The 14,799-nt window shown below is 42.9% G+C and overlaps 1 protein-coding gene across 1 annotated transcript; it reads left to right on the top strand.

Annotated features, from left to right (window-relative positions):
* Positions 1-10,542: 10,542 nt before the first annotated feature.
* On the top strand, positions 10,543-11,208 carry LOC138874917 (uncharacterized). Its single transcript, XM_070153713.1, has one exon. It carries the CDS (start codon positions 10,543-10,545, stop codon positions 11,206-11,208), a length of 666 nt encoding a protein of 221 aa, XP_070009814.1.
* The last annotated feature ends 3,591 nt before the right edge of the window (positions 11,209-14,799 follow it).

Raw genomic sequence — 14,799 nt, forward strand, 5'->3', positions numbered from 1 at the left:
CACACCCAAAGTGAGCGCATGTACCTACTAAGTGCGAGTGTCGTGGGCGAGTGACAAGAGTAGTGCCTAGTGATTGGGAGGGCTGAGTGACTGTGAGGACTGAGTGACTGGGATGACTAAGTAAATTGATACTCTGAGAGTATGCATATGGTTTTATCGCATTCAACATGCACACTTGATATACATGTATTGAAATGCATTTTTCCTCATGTTGTACGGTATTGCATCATTCATGACTTCACATACACATTGACATGTAGGCATAAAGACGTATTTTCCTCATTCCATTTGAAAATGAAACATTTACCTGTTGGAAGTTTTGGGAAAAATCACAATTTTACATACTTACTCATATTTTGGTAATTTCGGTAAAATATTTGGGTTTCTACTAATATACTTGAAAAGCATGCCTATTTTTCGGAACTGTGAACGACCTGAGCACTATATCTCTGAGTTACTTCTTTTATCACTTTTATTGTGTTGTTATGAACTGTTGTTGGCTATTCGTGTTGGACTCCGACCTTTGTTCCAACTTGTCACTACTTTCAACATAAGGTTAGGTTTGTTACTTATTGAGTAAATGGGGTAGGTTGTACTCATACTACACTTCTGCACCTTGCATGCAGATATTGGATGTTGATATTCATGTGTACGACGAGAGATGGATTTGAAGATGTACCTGCGTCCCAGTTATAGCTGCCTCTTGACCTTGGTAGCTTTAGAATTTTAATCTGTTCATGTATATTTCAAATATATGATGTACTTTATTTCATACTAGCTTTGTAAATTCTTAATCTTAAAAGCTTATGATTTGTACTACTAGTCCTTGAAAAATGTATAAAGGTTAAGTTATTTTACCATTCATTTGTCTTAAAAAAATCATTAAATTGGATAGTGGTTAATTGGCTTATCTAACGGGTTGAGTTAGGTGCCATCACGACTAGTTAGCTTTTGGGTAGAGACACTGTTGTTATTTCCTGTTTTTTAGTAGTGGATAGATTTTTAGTAGCAATCAACAACCTTTTTTCTAGTATTTCATATCGCTTTTCTTCTCCTTAATAGCTAGAAGTTCTACAAAATAAAAAGCTCGAGAAGTTTGTACCGTCTATTCCAGTGTGGTTGGATTCTTATTTACGATGACTTTTCCAAAATAAGAATATAATATATGGAGATGGTCAAATGGCTTTAAAGTGATATGTCTCGTCATTGTTTAATTTGGGCACGGAAAGCGACATAGTACGTGGTCATTGGTCATTTATTCTCTTTTACTCTAGCGTTCTAAAGCGAAATGCGTGTAGTATAATTGTATTATCCTTTATATTATTTTGTGGCTTGAATTATTTCCTTATATTTTTGGGAAATTCATAATCCATATATGTTTAGGAAAACTCATTGCCCTAATAGATTTGGGAAAGGAAAACTTATTGTCCTTGTCAGATTGGGAAACCTTTCTCTTATATGTTCGGGACTATTTGGGATCGATATATAGGGATTGTAGTTGGGGATTCTAGAGATTGTTTTGTGCTTTTTTTCTCATTCATAGTGAAAAACTCTCTCAGCTTCTATTCGAAGATTAGGCTTAGCCGAACCTCGTTAAATCCTTGTGTTGATTTTACTTCTCTATTTTCTTTGTGTGTTATTGTGTGCTAGTTAACCCACGATCTTTCGTAACAATTGGTATTAGAGCAAGGTTCGTATTTCTACATATAATCTAGGGTTAAGATGTCTTCGTCATCTTCAACAAAGTACGAAGTAGAGAAATTTGACGGAGGTTCTAGTTTCAGTCTATGGAAGATTAAGATTAAATTATACCTGCTGTTACAAGGGTTATGGAAGGCAATTGATGAGGATTTTTCTAGAGAGATGAAAGAGACAGAGAAGGCAAACCTGAAGGAAAGGTCTTTGAGTAAGATCTTCAAGAGCATTACAAATAGCTTTTTTCGAGAAATTGCTGAAGAAACTTTTGCAGCAATGGCATGGAAGAAGCTGAAAGATCTATATTCTAAGAAATTGCAGACAAGCTGCCTCTACCTGAAAAAGAGGTTATACAATCTCCATATGAACGAAGGTACACCTGTTACAACTCACCCTGGTGTGTTTAATTTAATTATAATGGACCTGAAGAACGCAGATATCAACATTGAAAGTGAGGATCAGGATTTGATTGTGTTATGTTCTTTACAATCGTCTTATGATACTTTTGCTGATACACTACTATATCGAAAACACAGTATTTTACTGGAAAATGTTAGTAATGCTTTCCAAACAGCAAAACTCAAGGTGAGGGTTTTGTGAGTACAGGAAGAACATAACAAAAGGACTTTAACAAGAAAAAGTCAACGCCAGATCGAAATCTAGAACAAGGAAGTAGAACTGCTATGAGTGCAGAGAGCAAGGTCACTACAATAGAGATTGTCCCGAGATGAAAGAGAAAATAGGGAAGCAGAAATTAGATAATTTGGCAAATCTTGTTGACACTAGCAATAATTCTGATGATAGTGATTATATAGGGGAAGTCTATGCCGTGAGTTTTAGTCATGGGCAGAATTTCTAGGTTTTTGATTACACAAGAATTGGTTTGCAACTTACAAGCAGATCAGTGGGACTATCTACATGGGAAATGCCAATTCATTACCAGTAGAGGGGATTGGTAACATCAGATTTAGTCTATTCGATGGAACTATCAGAACCATTGAGTAGAACTATCAGAACCATTGAGTGTTTGCATGTTCCTCAGATAAAGAGAAATTTGATTTCTCTTTTGACTTTGGATGATCAAGGGTATATGTTTCACTCCAACAATCGAATACTTAATATGTGTAAAGGCTCCAGGGTACTCATGAAGGGTAAACTCTATTCTAAATTGTATCATCTTTAAGCCAGTGTAATTGAAGGGGAAGCTGTTGTAGCTTCTGGGAAAAGTGATCTGAATTAGTCTCGGTTGTGACACTTGCGATTTGATCATATGAGTGAAATGGGATTGTCTTTGTTAGCAAGGAGAACTTGCTGGATGGGTACAAAAATAAGTTTCGAATTTTTGTGAACATTGTGTGTTTGGTAAACAGACAAGGGTAAAGTTTAGCAAGAAGGCCGAGTAGAAGACAAAAGACAAGTTAGATTATATATGTTCAGACTTGTGGGGTCCAAACAGAGCTCCCTCCAAGAGTGGTGCCAGCTATTTTATGACCTTGATTGATGATTACTCAAGGATTGTGTTGGTGTATTTTCTAAAAAACAAAAGATGAGGCATTTCCGACATTTGTTAAATGGAAGACAATGGTTGAGAGGCATATGAAAAGAAAAGTTAAGCGTCTTCGAACTGACAATGGAGTGAAATTTTGTAATTCTGAGTTCGATAATTTCTGCAACAGAGAGGGCTTAGTGAGACACCACACTTGTGTCGGAACACCATAATAAAATGTTGGTGCAGAACTTATGAACAAAATGCTCTGTGATAGGGCATGAAGCATGCTTTCACACTCATGTGTTAGCAAGAATTTTTTGACTAAAGCAATCACTACAACTTGTTGTTTGGTCAATAGATTACCATCCACGGCTATTAAGTTCAGAACTCCTTTTGAAATTTGGTATAGTTTGCCTGCTGATTATTCAAATTTAAGAATATTTGATTGTCCTGCTTATGCTCATGTGAGGCATGAAAAACATGAGCCGAGAGCATAGAAGTGCATATTTCTAAGGTACGCAACTGGAATGAAAGGTTATAGGTTGTGGTGTATAGATCAAAAGATTCCAGGGCTAATTATTAGTAGGAATGTAACATTCAATGAATCTGCCTCACTGGACGTCAGAGGAATAAGGAAATAGCAGAAATAGATCGTGGTGTCAATGACCGCATAGATCTAGAAATTGAATTTTCACTAGCTCAGGCCAATAGTTCTAAAGTAGAGAAAGTGGCGGCGGCGCAAAATATTGATCAAGATGATAATATTGATGCACCAGCGCAACAACAATCATATAGCATCGCAACAGGCAGTGAGAAGAGAGTGATCAACCGACCGCAAAGGTTTGCAAACGTAGTTGATGGGAATCTTCTTGGATATACGAATTCTATGGGATTTGGTTTGGCAGTTGCAGAGACCTTTGATGCATTTGAGTGTTATAGCTATCCAGAAGCAATTCCAAGTACAGAACCAAATCGACAAATTAGCATTATGGCTAAAGAGATTGAATCTTTTAACAAGCTTAGGCATTTTCTAGACTTGGTTGATGTGTGCGGCGATGGGTAGAGCCCTTGTGAGGGCTGGGGGCAAGGAATAGAGACGTTATTCCTATTGATAAAGATAGTTCAAGCCAAGGGGAAGATTTATTATTTTATGGATTGAATTATTTTCTTGTATTTTAAGGAAACCCATAATCCCTATAAGTTATGGATTGTCCTAATAGATTTGGGAAAGGAAAACCTATTATCCTTGTCAAATTGGGAAACCTTTCTCTTATAGGTTTGAGACTATTTGTGTCATGACCCAAAATCTCTCTGAAGGAGTCGTGATGGCACCTAGTCTCTAAACTAGGTAAGCCTAATATTAACTGAAATAACATTGATATTTACTAACTCTAAATTAAACAACTCTTGACATATTACCATTCCCAAAATCAGTGGTACAAGTCATAAGCCTTTCTAAGAGTAGTTATACAAAATAAATACGTCACTGTTCCGAAACAAAAGGAACATATGGAAATAAGTACAAATGAAGGTGACCCCGAGGCCTGCGAACACTGTAGAAGGTTTACCTTGAGTCTCCACCACAACGACCCGCACAACTACTACTAATCAAATACTTGGATCTGTACACAAAAATGTATAGAAGTATAGTATGAGCATACCACAGTGGTGCCCAGTAAGTATCAAGACTAGTCTCGGTGGAGTAGTGACGAGGAACAATCCAGACACCTACTGGTCAAATAAATTGAACAGGATATGACGATAAACTATCAACATAAAGATAACAAAGTAGTATCTACAGCAAGGAGAGAACAAACTACAATCAGTAGAAATAATAAAGGGAAACATGAATGGAAACGAAAGGTAACCAAGTAAATTAACACCAACATAGTTGGAACACAGACAAGTAAAAATGTACACAAATAAGGAAAGTGATGTCAGCTCAATAAATCAATCATTTTTTATGCATAATTCCATCCATATCAAACTCGATGTCTCATATCATAACCTCAATTACCAAACCTTTAGCACACCCGCCACCTTGTGCCCACATATTTCTATCTCACTTCGCACAATAACATTCTCATGTTACCCAGTACATAGGGTCCATAACAAATGCAATTAAGATGTTCAAGGAGTCTTATTTACATAACCTAAAGTAGAGTACAACTTCTAAACCAATTAGGAACTCGGCAAGAAAAGACGAAATTAATTTTTGAAATCATTTGAATAAAGAAAGTACCATTTTCAATTAAAATACAACATCGGATGAATTATTACCTTTAACATGGAATTTAATAAATTACAACTTATTGGAGATTCCTTTTTAAGTAAAATACAACCTCGGACGATTTTAGGGAATTTAATTGAGAAACTAATTGAATTAAAAATGTAACAATTATTGAAATATGAAGTATTGAAAACACTATGGGTTCCAACACAAAGGATCACAACAGTAAAGAAATCTAAATAGTTAAAACACTTAAATTGACAACAACAAATAAACACAACAAACAGAAAGTGCACGACATCATCCTTCATGCTTTAACTCTCAATCCTCACCATGCAATCAATAATAGAAATATGCACGACATCACCCTTCGTGCTTTATCACTCTTCCTCACCATATGAATAATATAAATGTGCACGACATCATCCTTCGTGCTTTATTGTGACGACCCAAAGGGTCATCACCGTAATTATTCCTTGTTTCGTGCTTCCGAGGCCTTGAAAACCTTGCTTTTAGTTGCCTCGATATTGCGTGCAGAGTCCGGGCGCAAAGCCGGAAAGCTTTTATGTTGAAATATGCGAATTTTGTGAGAAATTTGATGAATTTTGATATTAATATGCATAATATTGACTTCGATCAACATTTTGGGTAAACGGACCCGGACCTGTGATTCGACGGTCCCGGAGGGTCCGTAGAAAAATATGGGACTTGGGCGGGTGCCCGGAATTAAATTCCTAGGTCCCAAACCCGAGAAAAGAATTTTTGTGTGAAATTGTTTTCTGAAATTAATTAAGGAAAATGAAGAAGAAAATTGATCGGAAAACTGTGGTATCGGGCTCGTATTTTGGTTCCGACGCCTGGTACGAGTCCTAAATATGTTTTAAGCACTCTCTATAAAGTTTGGCTAAAAACGGACGTCATATGATGTGTTTCGGACTTAAAATGGGGAATTTGAGTTTTATGAAAGTTGAGAGAAAATCATGTGTTTTGAGGCTTGATTCTATGTATATGATGTTATCTTGGCGATTTGATCGCACGAGTAAGTCCGTAAGATGTTTTAAGGTTGTGTGCATGTTTGGTTTGGAGCCCCGAGGGCTCGGGTGAGTTTCGAGTGGGGCCCGGGAGGTCTTAAACTTAACAAAAAAATGCAGGTTCAGGTGTTGCAGGTCCGGCGCGGCCATTTCCGCGCGGTCCGCGCTGGCAGCCATGTGACCGCGGCACTTTTCTGTGCGGTCCGCGTGGTGGGGTTCAGAGGGGGTAGCCAGGTCGACCAGTGCGGCCGCGCACCAAATCAGTGCGGTCCGCGCTGGGTGGGTTCAGAGGAAGCCCACTTCTCCCCTCCCTCGACATGGCCGCGGTGCCTTTCTGTGCGGTCCATGCCAACCCCCAGCAAAATGTATAAATTCGGGATTTTCAGTCATTTTTCCACTTTTCATAAACCCAAAACCTACGAAGCGATTTTCCAAACAACTTTTCTTCTTCAAAACGATTGGTAAGTGATTTCTAACTCATTTTCTTCACATCTTAACATCTTGAACATGATTTCAACTTCAAAACAAAGATTTTCATGGGGGAAATTGGGTGTTTTGGGTAGAACCTAGGTTTTCTACAAATTGAGGAGTTGGACCTCAATTTGGGGTCCGATTTCAAAACAAAGCATATATTTGGATTCGTGGGAGAATGGATAACCGGGTTTTGGTCCGAACCCCGAGTTTCGACCACGTGGGTCCGGGGGTGTTTTTGATCTTTTTGGGAAAAACCTTGTAAAAATTATTTTCATGGATTGGGAGTGATTCATTTAGTAATTATTAATGTGATTAAGTAACTTATGACTAGATTCGAGCGGATTGGTGGTGGAATCAAGAGGTAAAGCTATAATTGAGACTTGAGTGGTGTTCAAGGCATCGAGGTAAGTGTTTGTTCTAACTTTGGCTTGAGGGAATATGATTAGGATGTTATTTGCTACTTGCTAATGTGGAGTACGGTGTATAGGCATGGTGACGGTTATCTATGTACCAGAGTCTAGCATGACCGTGGGTGTTAATTGCTTTTAATTCGAATAATGTGACACAATCTCCTTGTTTACTTGATGAGTTTCATATAATGTGAACAATTGAGGTAGAATTGTGATTAGTGTACTTTTGGAGCATTAACTCGAACATGAATGTGTTAGTTGAGGAAGAGGTGATTTAAAAAGAGAATGTGATGTGAGTACTCCCTTGTCGGGATGTGTAGACTGATATATACTCTTCCTTGTCGGGATATTTTGGGCTGTTAGCTGTACCCTTGTCGGGTTAAAGGTATTGAGTTGCTATCCTCCCCTGAAGGGGTCTACTATATGAAGTCAGATATTATATACTATGTTATGGGATCGTGTGGCACGTCGTCCACTTATATATGATATTATGGGATCGTGTGGCACGCCGTCCACTTATATATGATATTATGGGATCGTGTGGCATGCCGTCCACTTATATATGATATTATGGGATCGTGTGGCACGCCGTCCACTTATATATGATATTATGGGATCGTGTGGCACCCGTCCACTATATATGATATTACTATATATATATATATTATGGAAACCGAAGTTCTTCTGTTTATTTCCGATATTTTATTTTTATCTGTTACTCCGCGATAGCATGTCCCCTCCCAGCTTTACTTTGTATTATCTTGTTATTGTTTTCTTGCACTTTCTATATATATATCTGTACAGGTTAATTGTGGTAGGCCCTGTCTAGCCTCGTCACTACTTCGCCGGGGTTAGGCCAGGCACTTACCGGCACATGGGGTCGGTTGTGCTGATGCTGCACTCTGTGCATTTTTGTGCACAGATTAGGGAGCAGCTTTCGGACCGCAGCAGTAGGACTTTTGGGAGCTATCTTTAGTCCAGGGACTCTCGAGGTAGCCTAGCTGGCGTTCGCAGCCCGAAGTCCCTTTCCATGTTTCTTGTTTGTTCATCTTGTACCAGACAAATATGATGTATTTCCTTTCAGACATTATTTGTAGTATTCTATAGGAGTCCGTGAGCTAGTGACACCAGACCTTGGGTAGCTATGTGTATTAAACTTCCGCACTTTTGGTTTTTTTTTCCAGTTGCTTTAGATTTAAAGTCTTCCGCTTAAATTTTGTCTCGTTTATTATATTGTTTTGAAAGAAAGCAGGAAAGGTGATTTAAATATTTGTCTTGCCTAGCTCCGATAGTAGGCGCCATCACGACACCCGATAGTGGGAAATCCGGGTCGTGACAAGTTGGTATCAGAGCACTAGGTTACTTAGGTCTCACAACTCATGGACAAGCTCAGTAGAGTCTGAGGGATCGGTTCAGAGACGTCTGTATTTATCCCGCAGAGGCTACTGAGTTAGGAAAACTTCACTTTGTTCATTCTTGTCATGCGATTCTGTTTCTCAAGTACTGATTGTCTTTCCACTCTGTTCTTTCGAAGATGGCGAGAACACGTGCTTCCTCTTCTACCGCGCAGCAGCCTGAGCCCCCAGCAGCAGCCCCTATTAGGGGCAGGGGGCGAGGCCGAGGTCGTGCCAGAGGCCAAGGCCGGGGTAGAGCTCAGCCCCGAGCAACAGTCCCAACGATGGAGCCTCAGGTCGATTTTGAGGAAGAGGTTCTGGCCCTAGCTATTCCAGTGGGCCCAGCTCAGGTCCCAGAGGGTTTCATAGCCACTCCAGTGCTTCGGGACGCTTTGGCCCGACTGGTAGGCTTTATGGAGGGCATTTCTAGAGCGGGTTTGCTTCTCGTAGGTCCAGCCACATCTCAAGCTGGGGGAGGAGTTCAGACTACCGATACTCGTACTCCAGAGCCGGTAGCTCCTTAGGCTCAGGTTCAAGCAGTTCAGCCAGCCGTGGCAGTTCAGCCAGTTGTGGCAGCCCAGCCAGGTGTTGCGGCTCAGTCCAGTGATGGTGCAGCCATGTCCGCGGATGCTTTGTGGAGGCTTGATCGTTTCACCAAGCTCTTCACTACTACATATAGTAGCACTCCCTTAGAGGATGTCAGGATTTCATATTCAGCTATCATGAGGTTCTATGGACTATGGGCATTGTAGAGACCAATGGGGTCTACTTCGCCACTTTTCACCTGGCAGGATCCGCCAAGACTTGGTGGAGGGATTTCTGCTTGGCTAGGCCAGCAGAGTTGCCATCATTGACCTGGGATCAGTTTTCAGAGTTATTTCTGGGGAAGTTTCTTCTAGTTACTCAGCGAGATGCTCTTCGCAGGCAGTTTGAGCGTCTCCAGCAGGGTCCTATGACGGTTACCCAGTATTAGACCCGGTTCATTGATCTCGCTCGTCATGCCATTGTGATACTCCTCACCGAGAGAGAGAGAGAGAGGGTGCGGAGGTTTGTTGATGGGTTGGCCCAGCCGATCCGTGTTCAGATGGACATGAGTGCCGATAGTGAGATTTCATTTCAGGAGGCGGCAGATGGTGCCCGCCGGATAGAGATGGCACTTGCTTAGGGAGGTGGTCATGGGTCTGATAAGAGGCCCTGTCATTCTGGTAGATTCAGTGGTACCTCATCTGGAGGTAGGGATTCCTATGGTAGAGGCCATCCTTCGAAGCCCTTTCAGTCAGCTCTCCAAGCTTCTCATGGTACACCAGGTGGTCGTGGTTCTCAGCCGCAGTATTCTGACCAGCAGCTCTTCAGTTCACCATCAGCACCTATCAGTGCACCACCACTTCATTATTCTCAGCAGCCGAGGGCTTGTTATACTTGCGGCGATGTGAGTCACATTGTCAGATTTTGCCCTCGAGCTTCCATCAGCTCGCAGCAGTAGGGTCCTCGCCCGATGATTCAGGCACCAGTTGCCCCACAGCCTGCCCAGCCAGCTAGAGGCGGGGGTAGTGGACATAGAGGTGGAGGTAGAGGCCTTAGAGGTGGAGCTCAGACCGCTAGAGGTAGGGGTCAGCCAGCAGCAGATCGTCCCAAGGATATAATTCAGGGAGGTGGGTCCTAGCCCCGTTGTTATGCTTTGCCAGCCAGGCCAGAGGCTGAGTCATCAGATGCTGTGATTACAGGTACTATTCTGGTCTGTGATAGGGATGCTTCTGTGCTATTTGATCCCGGATCTACGTGTTCATATGTGTCGTCCTATTTTGCACCCTATTTGGTTATGCCTAGTGACTCGTTGAGTATTCCTATTTATGTGTCAACACTAGTAGGGGATTCTATAGTGGTGGACCGGGTTCATCGTTCCTGTGTTGTGGTATTCAGGGGTTTCGAGACCCGTGTTGACTTGTTGCTCTTGGATATGGTGGAATTCGACGTCATATTAGGGATCGATTGGTTGTCCCCGTATCATGCGATCTTGGATTGCCATGCCAAGACCGTGACCTTGGCGTTGCCAGATTTGCCCCGACTAGAGTGGAGAGAGACTCCTGGTCATTCTACTCACAGCGTTATTTCTTATGTGAAGGCTCGACGCATTGTCGAGAAGGGGTGCCTAGCTTATTTAGCCTATGTTCGCGACTCCAGTGTTGAGGTCCCATCTATTGATTTTGTTCCTATTGTTCGGGAGTTTCCCAAGGTCTTCCCTTCGGACCTGCCGGGCATGCTGCCCGACAGGGATATTGATTTTTGTATTGATCTGGCTCCGGGCACACAGCCCATTTCCATTCCGCCGTATCGTATGGCGCCGCCAGAATTGAAGGAATTAAAGGGTCAGCTTCAGGATTTGCTTGAGAAGGGTTTCATTAGACCCAGTGTTTCACCTTGGGGCGCACTAGTGCTATTTGTAAAGAAAAAGGATGGTTCGACGAGGATATGCATTGATTACTGACAATTGAACAAGGTGACGATTAAGAACAAGTACCCACTGCCGAGGATCGACGATTTATTTGACCAGCTTCAGGGTTAGAGGGTGTTTTCAAAGATAGATTTGAGATTTGGCTACCACCAGCTGAGGATTAGGGCGTCTGATGTCCCTAAGACAGCATTTCGCACTCGGTATGGGCACTATGAGTTTTTTCGTCATGTCATTCGGATTGACTAATGCCCCAGCAACGTTCATGGAGTTGATGAACCGAGTGTTCAAACCTTATTTGGACTTGTTCGTGATAGTATTCATTGACGATATTCTTATATACTCCTGCAGTCAGGAGGAGCATGAGCAGCACCTCAGAGCAATTCTTCAGACCCTGAAGGATAGTCAGTTGTATGCTAAGTTCTCGAAGTGCGAGTTTTGGCTGAGTTTGGTTGCATTCCTAGGTCATGTCGTATCAGCAGCAGGTATTCAGGTAGACCCGAAGAAGATAGAGGCAGTCAAGAACTGGCCTCGACCAACTTCAGCTACGGAGATTCAGAGTTTCTTAGGGTTAGCAAGTTACTACCATCAGTTCGTGGAGGGGTTTTCATCCATTGCAGCCCCTATGACCAGATTAACCCAGAAAGGTGCCCAGTTCAGATGGTCAGATGAGTGTGAGGTGGGCTTTCAGAGGCTCAAAGCAGCTCTTACCATGCCACCGGTGTTGGTTTTGCCCACAGGTTCAGGGCCCTATACAGTCTATTGTAATGCATCTCGTATTGGACTTGGTGAAGTGTTGATGCAGGATGGCAAGGTCATTGCCTATGCTTCGAGGCAGTTGAAGGTTCATGAGAAGAACTATCCAGTGCATGATTTGGAGTTGGCAGCCATTGTTCACGCATTGAAGATTTGGAGGCACTATCTGTATAGTGTGGCGTGTGAGGTGTTCACGGATCATAAGAGTCTTCAGTATTTGTTCAAGCAAAAGGAGTTGAATTTCAGGCAGAGGAGGTGGTTGGAATTGTTGAAAGATTATGATATCACTATCTTATATCACCCGGGAAAGGCCAATGTGGTGGCCGATGCCTTGAGTAGGAAGTCAACCAGTATGGGTAGTCTGGCTTATATTCCGGTCGGTGAGAGACCGCTTGCTTTAGACGTTCAGGCTTTGGCCAATCAGTTTGTGAGGTTGGACATTTCTGAGCCTAGTCGAGTATTAGCTTGCACGGTCGCTCGTTCTTCGTTATTGGAGCGTATCTGTGATAGGCAATTCGATGATCCCTATTTGTGTGTCTTGAGAGACACGGTGCAGCGTGGAGGTGCCAAGAAAGTAACCTTAGATGATAATGGCGTATTGAGATTGCAGGGGCGAGTTTGTGTGCCCAATGTTGATGGGATTCGAGAGTTGATCTTAGCGGAGGCCCACAGTTTTCGGTATTCTATTCACCCGGGCGCCTCGAAGATGTATCAGGATTTGAGGCAACACTATTGGTGGTGCAAGATGAAGAAAGACATCGTTGTGCATGTGGCTCGATGTTTAAATTGTCAGCAGGTTAAGTACGAGCATCAAATACCTGGTGGTCTATTTCAGAGGATTGCACTTCCCGAGTGGAAGTGGGAGAGGATTACGATGGATTTCGTTACTGGGCTTCCGATGAATCGGAAGAAGTTTGATACAGTTTGGGTCATTGTTGATAGGCTGACCAAGTCAGCGCATTTTGTTCCTATTGCATCCACCTATTCGTCTGAAAGGTTAGCCGAGATTTATATCAGGAAGATTGTTCGCCTTCATGGGGTGCCGCTATGTATCATTTCGGATCGGGGTACGCAGTTTACCTCGCATTTCTGGAGAGCGGTTCAGCGAGAGTTGGGCACCCAGGTTGAGTTGAGTACAACATTTCATCCCCAGACGGACAGTCAGTCCGAGAGGACTATTTAGATTCTTGAGGACATGCTCTGAGCCTGTGTCATTGATTTTGGAGGCTCGTGGGACCAGTTTTTGCCTTTAGCAGAGTTCGCCTACAACAACAGCTACCAGTCCAGCATTCAGATGGCTCCATATGAGGCGTTGTATGGTAGGCGATGTCGGTCTCCGGTTGGATGGTTTGAGCCGGGAGAGGCTCGATTATTGGGTACGGATCTGGTTCAGGAGGCCTTGGACAAGGTCAAGATTATTCAGGATAGACCTCATACAGCTCACTCCAGACAGAAGAGTTATGCAGAACGCAAGGTCAGAGATGTTGCTTTCATGGTTGGTGAGCGGGTATTGCTCCGTGTATCGCCTATGAAGGGCGTGATGAGATTTGGGAAGAAGGGCAAGCTCAGCCCTAGGTTCATCGGTCCATTTGAGATTCTTGATCGTGTGGGAGAGGTGGCTTATAGACTTGCCTTGCCACCTAGCTTGTCAGCTGTGCATCCCGTGTTTCATGTATCTATGCTCCGAAAGTATCGCGGAGATCCATCGCACGTGTTAGATTTCAGCACTGTCCAATTGGACAAGGATCTGTCATATGAGGAGGAGCCGGTGGCTATTCTAGACCGGCAGGTTCGACAGTTGAGGTCGAAGAGTTTTCCTTCGGTGCGTGTTCAGTGGAGAGGTCAGCCTCCTGAGGCATCGACTTGGGAGTCCGAGTCCGATATGCGGAGCCGTTATCCTCATTTATTTCCCTACTCAAGTACTTCTTTCTTTTGTCCGTTCGAGGACGAACGGTTGTTTTAGAGGTGAGAATGTGACGACCCAAAGGGTCATCACTGTAATTATTCCTTGTTCCGTGCTTCCGAGGCCTTGAAAACCTTGCTTTTAGTTGCCTCGATATTGCGTGTGCAATCCGGGCGCGAAGCCGGAAAGCTTTTATGTTGAAATATGCGAATTTTGTGAGAAATTTGATGAATTTTGATATTAATATGCATAATATTGACTTCGGTCAATATTTTAGGTAAACGGACCCGGACCTGTGATTCGACGGTCCCGGAGGGTCCGTAGAAAAATATGGGACTTGGGCGGGTGCCCGGAATTAAATTCCGAGGTCCCAAACCCGAGAAATGAATTTTTGTGTGAAATTGTTTTCTTAAATTAATTAAGGAAAATGAAGAAGAAAATTGATCGGAAAACTGTGGTACCGGGCTCGTATTTTGGTTTCGACGCCCGGTACGAGTCTTAAATATGTTTTAAGCACTATCTGTAAAGTTTGGCTAAAAATGGACGTCATATGACGTGTTTCGGACTTAAAATGGGGAATTTGAGTTTTATGAAAGTTGAGAGAAAATCATGTGTTTTGAGGCTTGATTCTATGTATATGATGTTATCTTGGCGATTTGATCGCACGAGTAAGTCCGTAAGATGTTTTAAGGTTGTGTGCATGTTTGGTTTGGAGTCCAGAGGGCTCGGGTGAGTTTCGAGTGGGGCCCGGGAGGTCTTAAACTTAAAAAAAATATGTAGGTTCAGGTGTTGCAGGTCCGGCGCGGCCGCGGCCATTTTCGCGCGGTCCGCGCTGGCAGCCACGCGGTCGCGGCACTTTTCTGTGCGGTCCACGTGGTGGGGTTCAGAGAGGGTAGCCAGGTCGACCAGCGCGGCCGCGCACCAAATCAGTGCGGTCCGCGCTGGGTGGGTTCAGAGGAAGCCCACTT

Source organism: Nicotiana sylvestris, chromosome 8 (genome assembly GCF_000393655.2).
Source record: "Nicotiana sylvestris chromosome 8, ASM39365v2, whole genome shotgun sequence".
Taxonomy (NCBI): Eukaryota; Viridiplantae; Streptophyta; class Magnoliopsida; order Solanales; family Solanaceae; genus Nicotiana; species Nicotiana sylvestris.

What these genes read in the sequence shown, in the direction of transcription:
- LOC138874917 (XM_070153713.1), top strand. Translation starts at nt 10,543, where the DNA reads ATGCCTAGTGACTCGTTGAGTATTCCTATTTATGTGTCAACACTAGTA.